Raw genomic sequence first — 21,943 nt, forward strand, 5'->3', positions numbered from 1 at the left:
TTCTTATTTGCTCTCAGAATGTACATGTCTTCTGGCTAACATAACACTTATGTATCACACAGCTCAGACGTTATGTCAGGATCTTTCAATAAGTATCATACCTGGGCACCATGGATTGAAGAGCAAGATGATTTGTCCAAGGTCAAACCATGCAGATTGGCCTTGTGTTGTGCACTGCAATGTTAGAGTGTAAAGCCCAATCTTGGCATTGGCAGGTGAACATATGGACAGGGATAGCTTGTTCCCAACATTGCTTACAAGAGCAGCATTCCATTTATTTGCAACCAGTGTATTTGACAGTGACATCTGGGCTTTCGTTCCAGCTGTTTCTGAAGGTATCCAACCTGAAATAAAAGACAGAATTTTATTAACATTCAGAACATGAATTAGATTCTTAGCAGAACTGTCATCACTGTGAGTTTATCTTGTAACTATTAAAGGGATTTAGGTCTATGGTCAAATGTTAAAGAGTTTGGTGCTCGAAAAGCACAGTCGGTCAGGCAGCATCCGAGGAACAGGAGAGTTGATGATTCAAGCATAAGCCCTTCATCAGGAAGGGCCTAAGCCTGAAATGTTGACTCTCCTGTTCCTTGGATGCTGCCTGAACGGCTGTACTTTTCCAGCATCACACTGTTCTACTCTGATCTCCACATCTGCAGTCCTCACTTTCTCCTACGGTCAAATGTGACTAAACTCATCAACTAATAATTCTAAGTTTTTATTATCGATGATTATTACCTCATAAATTATTTTCCTGTATAAATGCTTTAGAAACCTTGTTTTTCATTTTTCCTTTGTAACATTGAAACATGAGAAAAAGGGAAATTGAATGTACAATCAGACTGCAGACAAGAGAGCAGATAAGTTATGAGCTTTCAGCCATCTGATCTTCAGAAATTGAGAACTCAATACTGGCAAATTGCTCCAATATAATTCACTCATCAACTCTCTGCCTTGAATTTGAGAAAATGGTTTACCTCTGATCGAAGTCTCTTCTGACAACTTGGCTGCATTCACTGGTTTGTCACATGAGATATAATGACCGTGCATTATTAAATGATTTTTGTTAAGTCACCTCAAATTAGTTTTATCTTTCTCATGAGATGTCTACCAGTACCAGCTGTGGACCATTTTGTGATCTTCCTTTGAGAAAAAAAGTGAAAAGACCATGGGCTAGCTATTTCTGATGTCACCCTGTAAAACTAGTTAGTTATTCTCCTGCTCCGTTCTCTCACTAATTTCAATAGATTTCTTCCAGTCAGGTACTTCTAAAATACATTGGCTTTGGCTCAGGGTGGTAGTTGCATCTTTGCGTCACACAATTGCAGGTTCAAGCCCTCCATCAGAGATTTGAGAAAATAATCTGCACTTTCAGAGATGTCATCTTTCAGATCGAGAACGGAGGCCTCCTTTGCCTCTCAAATGGGTGTAGGAGTCACAAGAAAGGCGTGAGCTAAACATCTGCTGTGATAACATCACCAGAAAAACAAACCAACCACTGTTGAACAATGGTACAATCAATTTAAATAAAATAAATTGCCATATTTCACAATTCTGTTGAAATTAATACACTTGGCAATATTCAAAGCAAGAAAGGATCTTGCGATTTAAATGATGTGAACTAACAACACGTTTTCAATGTACAGCAGAATCTGTCTTATAATATCATATGAAGTACAATTTTAATAGACCAAGGCATTGCAAGGGGATCCACAGGAGTGTTTTGGATAACTTAGGATTTGCTTAGAAATAATGAACATTTACACATTAACGTTCAGCAGAAAAATGTCTTTCAGAAGTTGGGTTAAAAAAAGTTTTTTGCCTCTACCAACAGGCTGACAGCTCTCAGACAATACCGCCCACAGTGTTATGGGGGTAGTCAGTTTTCTTCAATTTAGTGACCAGGCCTTCCCTCACTAAAAGCTGTGGTTTATGGCTCCAGCCATCAGAAGTGACCAGTGTGTTTATAAAGTGCCTTAAGCACTGAACTCACAAAGGGAAAGACATGATTCTGCAAGCTGATTTATCTATCTTCTGCTCAATGGCTAATCTCCAGGATGAGGTACCAAAGGCCTACAAGATGCACTAACAAATCGGCTGAGGGACCTCAGGACCAGCTAATGGATCATTGAAGATACATTATCCAAAACTGAATTAAATTAAAGTCTAGATATCCAGAATGGAAATGTTTTTTGACTTTTGAAAAGTAGCACTCCAAAAATACCATTTCATTAGATACTCCACTATCTCCAAATGAGTAACTTTTATCTGAGGTTCTGGTGGATCAGGAAACGTTTGAAGATTCAACTGAACTATTTAAATTAATGTAGGCAGTTTTCTAGTGGTATGGCAAAATATCCTGCCTATACGTATCAGCAATTGTACTTGGTCAATTGTGTCTCACAGAATGTGGAAATTCCTGTGGGCAAAATGGCCACTTTGTGTTTAGATGCAACAATCTCCATTGATGGAAACATTTACCTGCATTTGTGACAGTTACAGACACTTTGCATCTACCTGTTATGTTACTTTGTTGTTTCTCATCCTCCCAGGCTTTTTCAGATTACCTGCATTCTGAACTGAACACGAGCACATTTTAATCTAATCTCATAACCATGTTGAGAGAGATTCCAGCCAGTCAAATTGTCATCTTAAATCTATCAATGCATAGGGTAAAGCAGACCATCCATACTAAGATTCAGTCAAGTTCATCTTAAATCTAAGTAAGAAGATTCTGGTGCCACAGTCACCTGTCACCACAAGACACAGACAGTCCCCATTTTATATCCTCAGCCCAACATTTTCATGATGCCCCTCAGTTTTTGCTAGAATGGCTCAGGAGACTGGAATATGTTCCACTCACAAACACAGCCACCACCATTTTTATGGTGTGTGGGAAGTGGGACAGTGAATTATAAGCAGGTCAGCATTTGTCAACCCGTGGTTCACGGAGACCAAGCCACGACTGTCTCCAGTCATGTCTTATTAACAACCACTAGGACAACATTAGTAGATTAGGCCGGGAAGGAGCAAGTCATAAATTTTGTGGAGTTGCTTGACATCATTTTGGGTTATGGTCCCAGTTCAGGTTTGACTGATGTCAGGTACTCTTTGGGAGAGGTATGACATTGTGTGGGGTTGTTCAAAATAGACACACAACTGAGCACAAAAAATGCATTAATTCACTAGAATTGTCGAGAGAACTGTCAAAAAAGTTTGCCAAAATTTGGTGTCAAAAGAAATAGGCAAAATAAGCTGTCAAGCCATTTAAAACTTCTGCTCTTTAACTATTTGAAAAAAAGTGTTATTTTACTCTATGCTGACATAAGCCTGAGGATTATCACTACAGGGCTAGTGCCTGTATGACTGATTTCAAAACCTCTCATTCTCAGAGGGTTGTTTCTCTCATTTCACAGTTTAATCCACAGCTCCAAGGGGTTATAATGGTAACTAGTCGTAGTAGTTTTGGTATAGTATGGTGAATTCCAAAACTTGTTTTTAGAATGGATTAAAAGAAGTTAAATGCAATGAGTGGTTTTTCGTTCATGCAGATATTTTTAAGTAAGCAAATTCCTCTATAGACATCTGAGAATGTTACTTTATCAAATTTCTGCATGGTTTCTGAGGACTTCCCATGATGGATGCTTGATGAATTGGCATTGTAACTGTAAGCAGAAATGCTGAAGGGGCATAGATTGACACTACATTAGCACAGAGTCTATAATGGTAAGGAGGTGGGCAGGTTGACTTGGAAGTTCTGAGACTTCAGAATGGAGGTGGGGGCATAAAATGGCATAGATGAGGCTTGGGAACTTTGTGATGGAAGGTCAAAGGGCTGCAAAGCTACTGCGCAATTTATTTTGAAAAGAACTTCAACAAACTGTCAGTGCACTGAGGCAGACTTTACGTCCAGTTTGCATTCATTCAGGGGTTGCCTGCCATGACTCCCACAAAATTCACCACACAGCTCCTCCCCCACTGAGGCCAACAAATATTCAAAGCACCAGAGCAATATTTTTGGATATAAAGTTCACAGAATTGGTGAGGCAGGAACTGTGCCTATTCTGTGCTTCGGACCCAGGAGCAAAGATTCAGGCTTAAACTTCTGATTATTACTTGCTGTTGTCGTCTTGATCTCTTTTAGCATGTTAAGTTGACAAGAGATCTAAGCTGAAAATGTGTTGCTGGTAAAGCACAGCAGGTCAGGCAGCATCCAAGGAACAGGAGAATCGACGTTTCGGGCATAAGACCTTCATCATGAAGGGCTAATGCCCGAAACGTCGATTCTCCTGTTCCTTGGATGCTGCCTGACCTGCCGTGCTTTACCAGCAACACATTTTCAGCTCTGATCTCCAGCAACTGCAGACCTCACTTTCTCCTCAAAGAGATCTAAGGTGGCTCAATGACAGAATAAACATGACAGGCACAAACTGCAAGCAGTAGACTCAAGCAGAAGGATGCTTACAGCTTATTTTAACTCAAACCACTGATTCACAAAACATGGGCCAGGGATCAAACAAAGACTGGCAGTCTGAGTTGAACAGTTCCAACATAGGAAAAAAAACTGTTCACAAAGAAGAAAGTCCTTTTGAAACTCAGAGTTCATTCGTGTGATACCCTTATACTGTGGATGCTACATGTTCTTGTACAGGTTTGCCATGAGATTCCAGGTGGATAAAAGCCATTACAGTTCACCAGCATGAATGAAGTGTGGCTGTGTGCTAAGCCATTCTGTTTGTTTAATGTGACCTCTTGATGTATTAGTCATGCTGGTGCAGGACATCTTAAGCCTTATGCTCAGACATTGTAGGCCAATGTTTTCAATAGGGCTTGGGCTAATTTGGTGATGTCAAGGGCAAATACAGGCATTTAGACTTGGAAAAGGTAGAGACATTGAAGAAAAAAGTGGCCTGGACAGACTGGGCAAAGTTTCCAATGAGAATGAATAATCAAAATACACGCCAATGAAGCAACAGTATGGTGAGAGCAATCAGGCCACTGCCAAGGATTTCAAGAGACTAGGAGATTGGGGAAATTAAGACACATTTATAGTAAAGTCCCCTCTCCTTTGTTTCACACCAATTTCAGAGGAATTGCACACTCCATCCAATCAAGCATGAATTGAAAGATTTTTTTTATTTCAATATTTACCACACAAATTCTTCATAAATGCAAGCACAGATTCATATGTAATGGAATCTCTTTTGTTATAAGTTATAGACCATGAAACTGCATTTAACTCTCTCAAAATACATTTGCACTGTGCATGGAATAATCATGGAACTTGCACACCCCTCCCTCAGACTGGGCTGTCTGAATCCAGAGTTCTGGAATGATAGCAAAACTCTGGATGCTGAAAATCTGAAATAAAAATATAAAATGCTGGAAATATTCAGCAGGTCAGACAGCATCTGTGCAAAGAGAAGCCGCCTAACACTGCTGACCAATGATCTTTAATCAGAACAGCGAAGGCTGCTCTCAAGGAACGTTGCTACTCAACAGCGAATGGAATTTATGATCCTTTACACCTGCAGGGGAGAAAATTTGTTTTTGGTTCATGCTTTGGACAGCTACCTTCTCCTTCATGCTCCTGCCCGCGGTCCGAGTTCTGGCACTGGGACTATTGCCGGCCACTCAGATTGTGGGTAAGGCTTCTGTCGGGCACAACAGCAACCAGCCAACTTTCTTTCAGGGGGCACAGGGTGGACAGTCCACACCCCTGTAAAACACGGCCCATTAACTCAGGTTCTCTCTCCACAGATACTACCTGACCTCCTGAAAGTCACCAGCATTTTCCATTGCATTTGCTGGTAATGTTACTGGACTCCTCAAGGTCCAGGTCCTCTGGGGCAGGAGTTCAGATCTAACCACTGCTGTTGGTGGAATTTAAATTCCACATCCTTCAGGTAATTTGGCAACCATAACTGTACACAATATTCCAAATGTGGCCTAACTACAGCTGCAGTCGAGAGTGTGTGCTAGAAAAGCACAGCAGGTCAGGTAGCATCCAAGGAGCAGAAGAATCGATGTTTCAGGCATAAGCCCTTCATCAGGAATTTCCAGCATCATACTCTCGACTCTGATTACCAGTCCTCACCTTCTCCCTCTGTACAGCTACACATGACTTACCAACTTTTAGGAGAAAGTGAGGTCTGCAGATGCTGGAGATCAGAGCTGAAAATGTGTTGCTGGAAAAGCGCAGCAGGTCAGGCAGCATCCAGGGAACAGGAGAATCGACGTTTCGGGCATAAGCCTGAAGAAGGGCTTATGCCCGAAACGTCGATTCTCCTGTTCCCTGGATGCTGCCTGACCTGCTGTGCTTTTCCAGCAACACATTTTCAGCTCTGATCTCCAGCATCTGCAGACCTCACTTTCTCCTCAAAGATTTTAACCTACTGCGAATCCTCTTACAAGGATGCCTTCCTTGAAGAAGCTCTCTTCCTCCCTCTACAAAGATTTCAGTGAGTCCCTCTCTCACTGCACCCCTCAGGTCATCTCCTCTGCACAGAAGCAGATTCCTGAAGAAGGGCTTATGCCTGAAACGTCGATTCTCCTGTTCCCTGGATGCTGCCTGACCTGCTGCGCTTTTCCAGCAACACATTTTCAGCTCTTGCCAACTTTTATACTCTATGGCCCTAACTGATAAATGCAAGCATACCATATGCCTTCTTAACCACCTTATCCACACACGTTATCACATTCACAGAACTGTGGACCTGTACACCTACAGATTTCTGTATGTTAAATCTTCGAAGGGTTCTGTCATTTACTTTATACTTCCCTCCTGCATTGGCCCTTCCAAAATGCATCACCTCGCAGATTCACAACCCTTAAAGAGAACTTTTCCTCATTTCTGTTTTAAATCTCTTACCCATTATCTTAAAACGATCACTACTCATTCGAGATTGCCCCAAATGGAGGAACATCCTTTCCACGTTGACTTTGTCAAGCCCCTTTCGCATTTATTGACTTCATTCAGATCTCCTTTCATTCTTCTGAACTCCAGAGAGTATATAAGTCTAAACTGCTCAATCTCCTTTCATAAGCCAAATGCCTGATCACTTGAATCAATGCAGTGAACCTCCTCTGAATTACAACTATATCCTTTGCCAAATAAGGGAATCAAAACTGCACAGAGTACTCCAATCTTTTCAGTTTTACTTCTTAAATTAAGGAACAGTTCTGACTGTTCAGACTTCAAGTCTGTCCTGCCAATTGAATTAAATCATGGTTGATCTGTATCTCAGCTCCAGTTATATGCTTTTGTTTCATGTCACCTCATGCTGTTAACCTTACACCAATCTGTTCATCTCAATCTTAAACTTTCAATTGTCTCAGCACCCACAACCGTTTTTGGGGCGGTGAGTTCCAAATTACCATTATTGTTTGAATAAACAAATGTCTCTTAGTTTCATTGAATGTGTGAACAAAACTGTTGTGTTTGTGGCTTGTTTCTGCTTACAAACATATCAAAATAAAATGCCTATTTAGTAACCAAGACTCTTTCATTTCAGTCTCAGTATGAAATCAAGGTTCAGTTAATTCATCCTCATAGTTTATTCCAGCCTGAGCTTCTAAATCAGAAGTCCTTTAACATGCAAAGTTTGTGGAATAAATAATTGAAGCAGCAAATTCCCATTTTCTATGTTAAGTTGTTCACTTTAAGTATGTGTATAGCTATATATGTGCATTTTATCCACACAAAACAACATTGAATCATCAGTTGCAGATTTTTGCAAACCATTGTCACAGTATTGGTTCACTACACCAACAACTTCTCCTTAGATAGGGTCATATCTCTGGGAGTAGAACCCATGATCATAGAAATCATAGAATCCCTGAAGTGTGGAAACAGGCGATTAGATCCAACAAGTTCACACTGACCCTCCGAAGAGGAACCCACTCCTACCCTACTATTGTACATTTAACCCTGACTAATGCACCTAACCTACACATCCCTGAACACAATGGGAATTTTAGCATGGCCAATTCCCTTAACCTGCACATCTTTGGATTGTGGGAGGAAACCGGAGCGCCCAGAGAAAACCCACACAGACACAGGGAGAATGTGCAAACTCCATACAGACAGTATGAACGGACAGTACACTAGTATAAAACTGATTTTGTGATTTTTAAAACTTATGGCATGAGGGTGTTGCTGGCTAGTCCAACATTTATTGTCCATTCCTAATTATCAGTAGGCAGTTAAGAGTTAACCACATTGTTGTGGGTCTGGAGTCACATATAGGCCAGAACATTAAAGATGCCAATTTCCTTCCCTGAAGGACATTAATTAACCAGATAGTTTTTTTTCCCCCTACAATTGACAATGGATTCATGCTCATCATTAGACTCAATTCCACATATTTATTGAATTCAAATTTCACCATCTGACATGGCAGGATTCAAACACAGGATATGTGATATGTCGTGTAGTTTGCACAATCTGTCTAATCTATGTAATTGAACAACATAAGAATCAGAATACCCTTTGTTCTATTAACGTATTGATTCATAATACTTTTAATACGCCCGCTGTCTGCTGTTTTAATGGAGGTGTTAAAACCCATTTAGGATGATGAATAGCGGAATCACCATGGGGAACTTTGCATTGGCAATGGATTGTCTGTTACGTACCTTATCCAACTTTCCTTTTAATTTCCATTTGAAATAATGCTTGTTTTATGCCAAAGCTGAAACATCTACAACTGAATGGATGCCCAAATGTTTCAGTAGGAACTATTGAAAGCAAATGTTAGCAACATATATTTAAATGTAATGGGCTCGTTTTCTCGGCAGCAAACAACAAACTAGAAGATTAAAACCATATATTTAGTTAATGAGAGCATTTTACTGCAGGGACTCCCACCAGGAATCGATTGATTGTTTTCTGTTTATGTAATATGTTCGGTTTACAGCACTGGCTGAGACATGTCATTTTAATGTCTCTGCTAAAGCAAAACTAAAACAATTTATTTTCAAACTGTCAAAATGGAAAGTACTTAAATCTTTTTGTCCTGTTATTTATCTACCTTATTTATATTTAAATTACACAGAATTATATAAAATCTACAGCACAGAAGCAACCAGACTGTCCAGCTAGCCATTGTTTGTGTTAATGTTGCACATCAGCTTTTTCCAATCTTAATTCCATTTCACCTAACTGCTTATCCTTTCTCCTCCTTCTTCCTTGCATGGATCTGTAGGTTCCTTTTAAAGACACCTACACTACTTTTCTCAAATACTCCACATGGTTCAATGCCACATTTTAACCTCTCTAGGCAAAGAGATTTCTTCTGTTTTTTTTTCAATAACATATATTAAGGACCACCTGATATTTTTTATCCCTTGCTTTGGTGTCCTTCTACTTCCAGTGGAAGCATTTCTCATCAATTACCCCATTAAATTCCTCTGTACCTCCATTAGACCACTCCTCAAACTTCTTTCTACAGAAAGAAACTGAAACTATTCAATCTATCTAAGCATAACTTCTCAGTTCTGTTAATGTTTAAAATTGTTTACTAGTACCTCTTGGCTATGATTTCCTTTCGGTTATGATAAAGCGAAATAAAGGGGTAAAACATTTTTCACCTGTTTGAGGTAGTTCTGCTTGAATTCACCACATGTCACTTCTAATAAAGTAGTGATACCGAAAACAATGAAACATTTCAGATGTATTTCAACTCAGTCCAAATAATCTTACTGATGAAATATGTTTCACAAATTGTGTATTACATAACAGTTACAAGATCAGAGATACCAGATTCCTTTTCATCCAAATGGATCATGGCCAACGTTCATTACATTCTCATCTTGAGGAGGGACTGGAACCCAGATCTTCCAAGCTCCAATTAGGAATACTACCTCATGCCAAAAAGACCTTTTATAGAATAGTCAGCAAAATTGAACCCATGTTGGGAAATCCCTATGGATTTCAAATTCATCATCTTAACCATGTGACCACAAATGCAGTCTCCCTGAATCTGTTTAGTGTTTGGGTGCTTTTGGCTGATGTAGAAAGTTGGGAAAGGCTAGGCTGTATGAGACAAGTTAACACAACTTTCCGTTTCATTTTATTTTTCCTACATCTTTCATGTGGGCTTTCCTATGAAATTACTCCACCATGTTTATGTATTTTCACACTACTTTCTTAGGTTAGTTGTTTTTCACTGTTTCAGTGTGATGTTCATTACAGATGACTTACTCGCTTTCACCTTTTCAAAACCAGAAACAAGTTATTACCTCCTCTTGTGGAAGTCGTCAGCATTGCTGATATTTCAGACCATCAACACGCTGTGACCCTGTCGGGATATTCATTCTTTACCAATACAGATTCTGCCAACAGTCATATTTTGTATATATGAAGCACTAAAGTTAGCCTGGACTGTAAAACAGAGACTGGAACTTGTGAAGGGGACAAGCAAACAACCATAATTGGACAGGAAGCACACTTTAATGAGGTGTGAACAGCTGCTTGAACCGATCAAAATAGCTGAACCAGGGCTCACATAATTTGTTTGATATAGGCTTGAAAGATGATATGGAAGAGATTTACAAGAATAATTCCGGTGGTGTGATTAGTTATGTAGATAGACTGGAAAAAAACTGGCTCTCCTTAGAGTAGAACAAAGAAACATTAAAATTAAGAGGGGTTCAGGCAAAGTTAAACAAATGTTACTAATGGCTAAAGTACCAGGAACCCGATTGTACAGACTTAAGATGATCTTCAAAACAAAAGGTACCCGGAGGAAGAACGTTTTGAAAACACTGAGTGGATACAATTTGGAATACATTGCCAGCTAGGGTTCAATAGTAGTTTTCAAAAGAGAATTGAATTAATACTCAGAGGAGAAAAAAAGGTAGCAAAAACAAAATGCAGCTTCAAATGTGTCCTAAGTATAGAACTGACAACCTGTGACATTAGAAAGGATTAGCGACAAACTACTTGAGATTAACTGGGCCACCAACACTTCAGCTATTTTTCAATCATTTCACGTTGAATTCCACTGGCAAATAATTTTAAGATCAAGCAAAATTTGACTGTGTGCAAAACATGTCATGATGACTTCATAAGACCAGAAACCATAGGAGCAGGAGTCGGCGATTCAGCCCATCATGTCTCCTTCACCATTCAATAAGATCATGACTGACCTGACAATTCTTAACTCCACTTTCCCACCTTATTCCTTAACATTTGATTCCCTTACTAATTAAAAATAATCTTTTTCCCTCAGCCTTGAATACTCTTAACAACCTCAGCCTTAGCAGCCCTCTGCAGTAAAGAATTCCACAGATTCACTGAGAGAAATTCTCCTTATAGCTGTCTTAAATGGTGGCCTCATACTCTGAGATTATTCACTCTCATCCTGCGGTCTCCAGCAGTTGGAAGCAGCATTTCCACACCTACCCTGTCATGCTCCCTAAGAATCTTAGATATTTAAATAACGTCTCATCTCATTTTTTGAAACTCCAGTGAGCACATGCCCATCCTTTCTTTCCATACCCAGAATCAACTGAGTTAAAGTCTTGATTAGCGTGGTGCTGGAAAAGCACAGCAGGTCAGGTAGCATCTGAGGAGCAGAAAAATCGAAGTTTCGGGCTAAAGCCCTTCTAGAGGAATGAGGCTGGGAGCCTCCGGGATGGAGAGATAAATGGGAGGGGGCTGGGGCTGGGGAGAAGGTAGCTGAGACTGCAATGGATGGATGGAGGTGGAGGTAAAGGTGATAGGTCAGAGAGGAGGGTGGAGCGGATAGGTGGGAAGGAAGATTGACAGGTCGGACAGGTATTGAAGATGGTGCTGAGCTGGAAGGTTGGAAGTGGGGTAAAGTGGCGGAGGGTAAATGAGGAAACTGGTGAAGTCCGCATTGATGCCATGGGATTGAAGGGTCCCGAAGCGGAAGATGAGGTGTTCTTCCTCCAGGCATCGGGTGGTGAGGGAGTAGCGGTGGAGGAGGCCCAAGACCTGCATGTCCTCAGCAGGGTGGGAGGGGGAGTTGAAATGTTCAGCCATGGGGCAGTGGGATTGATTGGTGTGGGTGTCCTGGAGGGGTTCTCTGGTGCGCTCTGTGAGAAGGCGTCCGGTCTCCCCAACATAGAGGAAACTGCATCGGGAGCAATGGATACAATAAATAACATGTGTGGAAGTGCAGGTGAAGCTTTGGTGGATATGGAAGGCTCCTTTGGGCCTTGGATGGAGGTGAGAGGGGAGGTGTGGATGCAGGTTTCGCAATTCCAGTGGTGGCAGGGGAAGGTGCCAGGAGGGGAGGGTGGGTTGAAGGAGTGTGTGGACCTGACCAGGTAGTCGCAGAGGGAACGGTCTTTGCGGAAAGCAGAAAGGGGTGGGAAGGGAAATATATCCCTGGTGGTGGGGTCCATTTGGATGTGGCGGAAATGTTGGTGGAAGATGTGATTTATCCAGAGGTTGATGGGATGGAAGGTGAAGACCGGGGGGTTCTGTCCTTGTTGCGGTTGGAGGGGTGGGGTTTGAAGGCGGCGGTGCGGGACATGGATGAAATGTTGTTGGAGGGCATCTTCAACCATGTTGGAGGGGAAATTTCAGTCTTTAAAGAAGGAGGCCATCTGGTGTGTTCTGCAGTGGAACTGGTCCTCCTGGGAGCAGATGCGGTGGAGGCGGAGGAATTGGGAATACGGGATGGCATTTTTACAGAAGGTAGGTGGGAGGAGGTGTAATCCAGGTAGCTGTGGGAGTCAGTAAATTTGTAAAAAATGCCAGTGTTGAGTCGGTCATCATTGATGGAGATGGAGAGGTCCAGAAAGGGGAGGGAGGTGTCAGAGATGGTCCAAGTGAATTTAAGGTCGTGGTGGAATGTGTTGGTGAAGTTGATGAACTATTCAACCTCCTCATGGGAGCACGAGGTGGCGCCGATGCAGTCATCAATGTAGTGGAGGAAAAGGTGGGGAGTGGTGCCAGTGTAACTTCAGAAGATAAACTGTTCTACATAGCTGACAAAGAGACAGGCATAGCTGGGGCCCATGGCCACCCCTTTTGTCTGGAGGAAGTGGGAGGATTCGAAGGAGAAATTGTTGAGGGTGAGGACCAACTCAGCCAAACAAATAAGAGTGTCAGTGGAAGGGTACTAGTGGGGACATCAGGAGAGGAAGAAACAGAGGGCTTGGAGGCCCTGGTCATGGCGGACGGAGGTGTAGAGGGACTGGGTGTCCATGGTGAAGATGAGGCATTAGAGACCAGGGAAATGGAAGTCTTGAAGGAGGTGGAGGGTGTGAGTGGTATCCCGAATGTATGTGGGGAGTTCCTGGACCAATGGAAGTAGGACAGTATCGAGGTAGGTGGAGATGAGTTAAAGTCTTTCTATATCCAGAATCTAAGGAAGGTGTTGCCCAAGCACAACCTGAACATTACCTGCCCCACCAGGGGACAGAACATTTCAGACCACTGCTACACCACTGTGAAGGATGCCTACTGCTCCATACCCCACCCTCATTTCGAGAACTCCGACCACAATGCTACGCTTCTTCTTTCGGCTTACAGCCAAAAGCTCAAGCAGGAGACCTCCTTGCGGATACAGGCCCAGTGCTGGTCGGAGGAGGCAGAGGATCAACTCCGGTGCTGTCTGGAATCGGCTGATTGGACCGTGTTCAAACAGTCCACAGGTACCTTGGACGAGTACGCCACCATCGTCACAGACTTTATCAGCAAGTGTGTGGAAGACTGCATACTGAGGAATTCAATCTGGGTGTTCCCCAACAGGAAAGTCTGGATGAATCAGGATATACGGAACCTGCTAAAATCCAGGCGTGAGGCCTTCAGATCAGCAGACCACTCAAATATAAAGAATCCAAGTATGACCTTCGCAGAGCCATTAAGACAATTAAGGACCAATACTGATCCAAACTAGAGACCCAGACAGACACCTGGCAACTATGGCAAGGACTGAATGACATCACAGATTCTTAAAAGAGACAGTGCAAGATAGCAATGATGACCTATCCCTCCCAAATCATCTCAACACTTTCTATGCTAGCTTTGAGCAGATCTTCGGCAGAGAGGAAACACTTATTCTGACAAGTTCTAATGAACCTATCCCAACAGTAACTGCATAAGAGGTCTTATCAGTTTTCCTTCATGTGAATCCAAGGAAAGCGATGGGACCAGACTAATGCCATTTACAAGATCGCTGATGACACCACCTAGGTCAATCGAATCTCAGATGGCGATGAAACAGACTACAGATGGAAGGTGGAAGACCTGGAAAAATAGTGGACTGAGAACAACGTAGCTCTCAATGCCAGCAAAACCAAGGAATTCATTATTGTCTTTCGCTGGGATGTTACGCCTGCTCCCTTACACATTAACAGCACAGAGGTGGAATGAGTGGAGAGTGTCAAGCTCCTGGGAGTGGTCATCCACAACAAGCTTTCTTGACTTTTCATGTGGATGCATTGGTTACAAAGGCCCAACAACGTCTCTTCTTCCTCAGGCAGCTGAGGAAATTTGGCAAGATGGCGAATACCCTTGTCAATTTTTATAGGTGTGCCATTGAGGGCATTCTGTCTGGATGTATCACTACCTGGTATGGCAACTGTACCATTCAAGACGGTTACAGAGAGTGGTGAACTCAGCCCGGACAATCACAAAGGCCAACCTCCCATCTAGAGAATCCATCTACCAGGTCTGCTGTCAAGGAAAGGTCACCAGCATTCTCAAAGATCCATCCCACCCTGGCAATGTTTTTCTACAACCTCTACCATTGGGGAGAAGGTACAGAATCCTGAACACACACACCAGCTGGTTTTGCAACAGTTTCTACCCTATTGTTGTTAGAATACTGAATGCACTCACAAACTCTTAACATTGGTCTGTATCTGTGTTTTTGTTTTTGCCGCTGTTTACCTATTAATTAATATCTATGCTACTTACTGTGTGATCTGCCTGTATTACTCGCAAGATAAAGCTTTTCACTGTGCCTCGGTACACATGATAATAAATTTGATTCAATTCAACCGAGTTAAACTTCTCTGGACTGCTGCTGATGCCAGTATAAAGTTTTCTTACGTAATGGGACCAGACCTGTTCACAGTTCACAGATGTGATCTAACTAGTGCCTTCTTTGTTTTGAGAAGACCTCTGGAGTTTTATATTCCATTCCTTTGAAGTAGAGCATTAGTCCATTTGCCTTTCCAATAATTGCTGAACTTGAACATGATTCTACAGACGTAAAAATCACAGGAGATGTATAATTGAGCTTCAATTTGTTGCTAACGTTACCCTATCATAAATTCTCAAAATTTGCCCCATGTAATTTGTAACACTCAAGAAACACCAACCATGATGCACACTTGTGAGCTACTGTAATATCTGCATCAAGGTTTCAGTTGGTTCTGAAATGTTGCTCCTCCCTCTGAACAGCACGGAAACAGACCCATCGGTCCAACCCGTCCATGCCAACCAGATATCCCAACCTAATCTGGTCCCACTTGCCACCACCCGGCCTATATCCCTCCAAACCCTTCCCATTCATATACCCATCTAGATGCCTTTTAAATTTTGCAATTATACTAACCTCCGCTACTTCCTCTGGCAGCTCATTCCATACACGTACCACCCTCTGCGTGAAAAAATTGCCCCTTGGGTCTCTTTTATATCTTTCCTCTCTCACCCTAAACCTATGCCTTCTAGTTCTGGACTCCTCCACCCCAGGGAAAATAATTTGTCTATTTATCCTATCCATGCCCCTCATGATTTTATAAACCTCGATAAGGTTACCCCTCAGCCTCCGAAGCTCCAAGGAAAACAGCCCCAACCTGTTCAACCTCTCCCTATAGCTCAAATCTTCCAACCCTGGCAACATCCTTGTAATTTTTTCTGAACCTTTTCAAGTTTCACAACATCCTTCTGATAAGAAGGAGACCAGAAATGCACACAATATTCCAACAGTGGCCTAACCAATGTCCTGGACAGCTGCAACATGACCTCCCAACTACTGTACTCAATACTCTGATCAATAAAGGAAAGCATATCAAACATCTTCCTCACTATCCTATCTACCTGTGATTCTACTTTCAAGGAGCTATGAACCTGCACTCCAAGGTCTCTTTGTTCAGCAACACTCCCCAAGACTTTACCATTAAGCATGTAAGTCCTGCTCTCATTTGGTTTCCCAAAATGCAGCACCTCACATTTATTTAAATTAAACTCCATCTGCCACTCCACAGCCCATTGGTCCATCTGATCAAAATACCGATGTAATCGGAGGTAACCTTCTTCACTTTCCACTACACCTCCAATTTTGGTGTCATCTGCAAACTTACTAACTATATCTCTTATGCTCACATCCAAGTCATTTATATAAATGACAAAATGTAGAGGACCCAGCACCGATCCTTGTGGCACTCCACTGGTCACAGGCCTCCAGTCTGAAAAGCAACCATCCACCACCACCCTCTGTCTTCTACCTTTGAGCCAGTTCTGTATCTGAATGGCTAGTTCTCCCTGTATTGCATGAGATCTAACCTTGTTAATCAGTCTCCCATGGAGAACCTTTTCGAATGCCTTACTGAAGTCCATATGGATCACGTCTACTACTCTGCCCTCATTAATCCTCTTTGTTACTTCTTCAAAAAAACTCAATCAAGCTTATGAGACATGATTTCCCATGCATAATTTAAAGAAACATACCACTTCTACTCAACAAAACCAAAGCAGTTTTGACATTAAAGAAAGAAGTAAACTTACATTTTATAACACCCGGCACAAAGAGCAGGATATAACAAAGCAGTGTGCATCAATATGCTGTTTTTAAAATACAGTAATTTGTCAATTTGTCTGGTATTTCTGCAACTTGTGTTTGGTCTATTCTATATTTAGGCTTTGCAGGATCTCCTCCAGTTTTTAAAGCATAACTGTTACAGAATCATAAATTAAACACAATCAGTCAATTTTGTGGTTGATAACAAATAAAAGATTATTTTCAAGTCATTTTTACAATATGAGTTAATGGCACAAAACACACGAATACTAACATGTTCAATTGAATAACTTGATTTCTGAATTGAGTGTTGCTGAGCTACACTGACTCCTACCACTGCTGATCGGTGCTGGGTCCTCTACTTTTTGTCATTTATATAAATGACTCGGATGTGAACATAAGAGATATAGTTAGTAAGTGCTACACTACTCCTTGAGTAACCACACATTACAGAAAAATCATGCTTTCGAATCAGTGATTAAAGTGTTGGTGCTGTAATCGTGTACAGCCAGTGCATGTTTTAAAAGTTCGCCTTGTAGAAACAGCATCCCAATTTGTCAATTGCGTTACAGCGAATTTGCATTGATGAAATGCACAGTATGACAGAACAACCTGTAGGCATGTTTTTTTTAAACAAGGCACAACATACAATGTTCATTTTCCTGACTGGAAGGTAGAATTTCCCTACAGGTTTTGAAACTCCAATGTCTGAAAGCCCAAGCCCATATCTGCAGGGAGGGAGACTGGCCCAGCAACGTCCCAGAAGGGAGCTCCTTATTATTTGGCTCAATGCAGACTGTTCTACGGAGCAAAGTGAATGGCTCCTAATGCTGCCACTAACAAACTCAAGGGAACTTCAGCTCAGAAACCCCTTCAAAAAGGTAAATCTCAAGGGAAATTACAGAGGCCTTGGGATTTGCATATTAATCAATCGAAACCTGCACCTCCATACCAACAAAGAGTCAGCTTTGACATGTTCAATTCATTCACATGAGTTGTATGACCCTTCCATCTTTTCCTTATAAATTCTGTGTCTAAGGTCTTCCTCTCTCACTAGTACCTGATGAAGGAGCAGCGCTTCGAAAGCAGTGTTTTCAAATTGGACCATAATCTGGTGTTGTGAGAATTTTGATCTTGTCGTGGGTTTAATGAAGACAGTGTCAAGGGAGCTTTAGTCATAGAGTAATAGGGATGTACAGCACAGAAACAGACCCTTCAGCCCAACCTGTCCACGCCAACTAGATATCCCAACCCAATCTGGTCCCACCTGCCAGCACCCAGCACATATCCCTCCAAACCCTTCCTATCATATACCCAATCAAATGCCTTTTCAATGTACCAGCCTCCACCACTTCCTCAGGCAGCTCATTCCATACATGTACCACCACCCTAAACCTATGCCCTCTCGTTCTGGACTTACTCTCAGTTTACTTCCAGTTTAAAACAATAGAGGGAGTCTTACTTTGAATCTAACCTTATGCGGTTTCTGCCCTGGGAATGTTCGATATGGACAGTATCAAGAGATTTTTACCTTCAGTTTAATAGAGCAGTTGGCGCTAAACTCTGTATACAATTCTGTTTATTACTTGTCCCATGAGTATTTGATGGGGATAGTGTGGAGGGACCTTCACTTTCAGTTTTAAAGTGTAGAGGAGAGGCTGATCTATTGCAATCTGAATGCTCTGTCCTTAACACCAGTCTGATGAAGTGCAATGTTGGGAATTTAGGGAGAGTTTTTTCTGTGAACATGAGCACTCTACATCTATATTTCTCCAGGAATCCTTCTAAATACAACTAGCTTAATAACATTGATGGTGCACATCATCTATAAGTTGACATGAGCAATTGGGAAAAAAAAATTGAGGTTAGATTCCCTACAGTGTGGAAACAGGCCCTTCGGCCCAACAAGTCCACACCGACCCTCCGAAGAGTAACCCACCCAGACCCATTTCCCTCTGACTAGTGCACCTTACACCATGGGCAATTTAGCATGGCCAATTCACCTGACCTGCACATCTTTGGATTGTGGAAAGAAACTGGAGCACCCGGAGGAAACCCACGCAGACACACGGGGAGAATGTGCAAACTCCACACAGACAGTCACCCCAGGCTGGAATCAAACCTGGGACCCTGGTGCTGTGAGGCAGCAGTGTTAACCACTGAGCCACCTTGCTGCAAACATTCATATCAGATATCCCTCTCTGCTGCTTTATTAAACGATTTGACCAATTTAAACTGAAGTCCATTAAATGTTCTAACCTAACATCACTGACAATAGTTATTATATAAAACACCTTTCCAGTAAGACTTTACAACATTACCCCATCTAATTTGGATATAAGACATCTCCCAGGCAATTATTTTTGGTGGAGAGCAGGGAATTTCTCCCCCAATGGCCTGGCCAACCCTTGTCTCTCAATTAGCTAAACATAAGTGGAGAGAAATAGTGTTAACGTTCATGAACTCTACTACAGCCTGACCTGCTGAGATTTTCTCCTCCCCCCGTTGCTGCCCTTATTTGAAATTTCCAGAATCCGTGGGCACTCTCGGTATTTTCACTTTGTTGTGTATGGGTGGGTTGCTGCGCGGAAATTGGCTGCATGCCGAGACTTTGGGAGAACCTGGGGCTACATCCTTTTGTTGAATTTATGACTTTTCTACAACGACACGGGGAAGCGGTGTTGGAATTCATTGAACCGTTACCTGTTTCCACACTCAGGCAGACCTGATCCCGCTTGGACTCATATCCCCGCCCGGAGAATGTGAGGGTGACGGTGAAGCGATCCCCGCGTCTCACAATCAGCCTGGAGTAGCCGAAATCTGCTGTCCTGTGGGCATTGTTGTTAACATCGCAGTGAAAATCTGTGGATGCTAGTCTCATAACTAGGGAGCAAGCAGAAGAAGTAATGACAGTAAGAGAACCTCAGACCCATCTTCACAATTCACAAATAATTATTCGATCCATTTCGTTTGAATGTACAACACAATTTCTAATAGCCTAACTTGAGTCAGTCAGTTCAGATTTCAGAATATTAAACTACTAGAGTAACTTTGGAGGACTTTTCTGTACATTGGAGGAAAACCCCTCATATCTTCTCCCCGAACACACACTTTTGCTGCTACAATAACTTCATTCGTGCACTCCAGCAGGTTAATTGCTTCTGACCTTGTGCCATGTTCGCTCGCACTCCGCTGTTTCACACCAGGCAACGTCCCCCCTCCAACTCTACAGGCAGAGCGTCCCGTTGCAAAACTTTTATAGCCAACCCAATCCACCCCTTCTCGTAAATCTAAAGAATAACAAGCCTACAAAGAGCAACAGCTGACCTATGCAAATTAAAGGCTCACTGAGGCAATGAATTAAGTTTTTTTTCTCTTCCCCCTCTATATTTTATCAAGGCTACATAGAAGAGCTCCCTCTGGGGGTCCAGGTCGGATAAGGGGTGGAAAAGCCAGCAAACTACAGCACTGGACTGTGAAGGAGTTGCTGAATCACTCAGGCAGTGCTTTTGCAGTCGGTGGAAATTCTTAGTCACTTCTTTTCAATCCAAATAAATGCATCTTTGAAGTTAAATGTCGTAAAGAACACAAAGAAGACATAGAGGGGAAGCAGGAAAATATGTAGAATCAGCCTCAGAAGAAAGTTAAATTCGAGTGAGAGAGGCTGTGAAGGTACAGTTACCACAGTCCTACTGGAGAAAGAGTACTGGCAGTGAGCTTAACCTGAGGGTCACCACACAGCAGGCAAGTGGCAAGGTTAAGAAGACATTCAGCCAGTTCAGGAATTAAACCTACATTTTCAGTACCACTCTACAGTGAAAAACAGCCATCCAGCCAACTGAGCTAACCAGACATCAGAGCAGAAGCCAAACAAAATTTACCCCTTGATGTAGGCTTGGTCGCTGAGCTGGAAGGTTCATTTTCAGATGCTTTGTCGCCATACTAGGTATCATCTTCAGTGAACCTCTGGATGAAGCACTGCTGATGATTCTTGCTTTCTATTTATATGTTTGGGTTTCTTTGGGTTGGTGATGTAATTTTCTATGGTGATGTCATTACCTGTTATTTTACTGAGGGTGTGGTAATTGGGGTCCAACTCAATGTGTTTGTTGATAGAGTTCTTGTTGGAATGCTATGCTTCTGGGAATTCTCATGTATGTCTCTGTTTGGCTTATCCTAGGTTGGATGTGTTGTCCCAAAGTGGTGACCTTTCTTATCTATATGTAAGGATACTAGTGAGAGAGGGTCATGTCGTTTTGTGGCTAGTTGATATTCATTTACCACCCCTGAGAAAAAAAGCAGGAAATGACATCACCATAGGAAATGACATTACCACAGGAAATGACATCACCAACCCAAACATATAAATAAAAATCATTTATTTATATGCAGGAATCATCAGCAGTGCTTCGTCTGGAGGCTCACTGAAGATGTTACCTAGTAAGGTGACAAAACATCTGAAAATGAACCTGCCAGCTCAGTGAACAAACCTACATCCAGAACGTCAAGCTGAGCTACAAATCTTTTTAAAACTCACTAAGACTTTACACCTACTTTTGAATTCAAGTCCTGGATAGGAATAATATCATTAACCTTGATCACACAGGAGAACTTCAGTGTATCCTGAAATTTAACAAGCTGTTATATTGTCTGACATGTGAGCTGATTACAAAATGGGCAAATCATTTCCAAGAGATATAAAGTGTCATTCACCTCTAAAAAAAACAAAATTCAATAACTTGGACCTGAACGTTTTGATATCCCTTAGTCTACAGTAAAGAACACAAATATTAAGGCATATCGGTTGGAAGAATATTCAAGGAAATAATATGCTTTTTTTCATTGGTCTTACATCAGTCAGTGAATTAAATCTGTGAGAAAGGATGCTATTCAGTGCATCTGGGTTTGTTTGAACCATGTATAACATTTCAAATAATTTTTTGAATGTACAATGTGAGGTGTCAGATGTTCAATGTCAATATAATGCCAACATCTGCCATAATTCTAGCTTGTGCATTTTAATCATTAACTTTCATGGCAATGTAAACTTTTGAGTTCATTAAATATTCAACCCATTTATTAAAGAGGTCAATTGTACTGTCCATAATGATAATAGTCAAAGAAATACTTTATTTATTTCAAGATTCCCTTGGATATATCAAATACAATGATTTTTAAACTGTACAACATAACAAAGTGGATAACAATGACTCATA

The 21,943-nt window shown here is 41.7% G+C and overlaps 1 protein-coding gene across 1 annotated transcript in view; it reads right to left on the reverse strand.

Moving 5' to 3' along the window:
• Nucleotides 1-20,059, reverse strand: part of LOC122560024 (protein-glutamine gamma-glutamyltransferase 2-like) — a 73,061-nt gene extending 53,002 nt beyond the window's left edge. Inside the window, exons 1-3 of the mRNA XM_043710183.2 lie at nt 19,894-20,059; nt 19,431-19,610; nt 102-344 (exon numbers count right to left, since the gene is read on the reverse strand). Of these exons, the coding sequence (XP_043566118.2) occupies nt 102-344; nt 19,431-19,610; nt 19,894-19,903 (433 nt within the window). The 5' untranslated portion in view covers nt 19,904-20,059. The remainder of the gene's footprint in view (nt 1-101; nt 345-19,430; nt 19,611-19,893) is intronic.
• Nucleotides 20,060-21,943: the final 1,884 nt, after the last annotated feature.

Source organism: Chiloscyllium plagiosum, unplaced genomic scaffold (assembly GCF_037043375.1).
Source record: "Chiloscyllium plagiosum isolate Xiang-an unplaced genomic scaffold, Cpla_swu_hap1 HiC_scaffold_15, whole genome shotgun sequence".
Lineage (NCBI taxonomy): Eukaryota > Metazoa > Chordata > Chondrichthyes > Orectolobiformes > Hemiscylliidae > Chiloscyllium > Chiloscyllium plagiosum.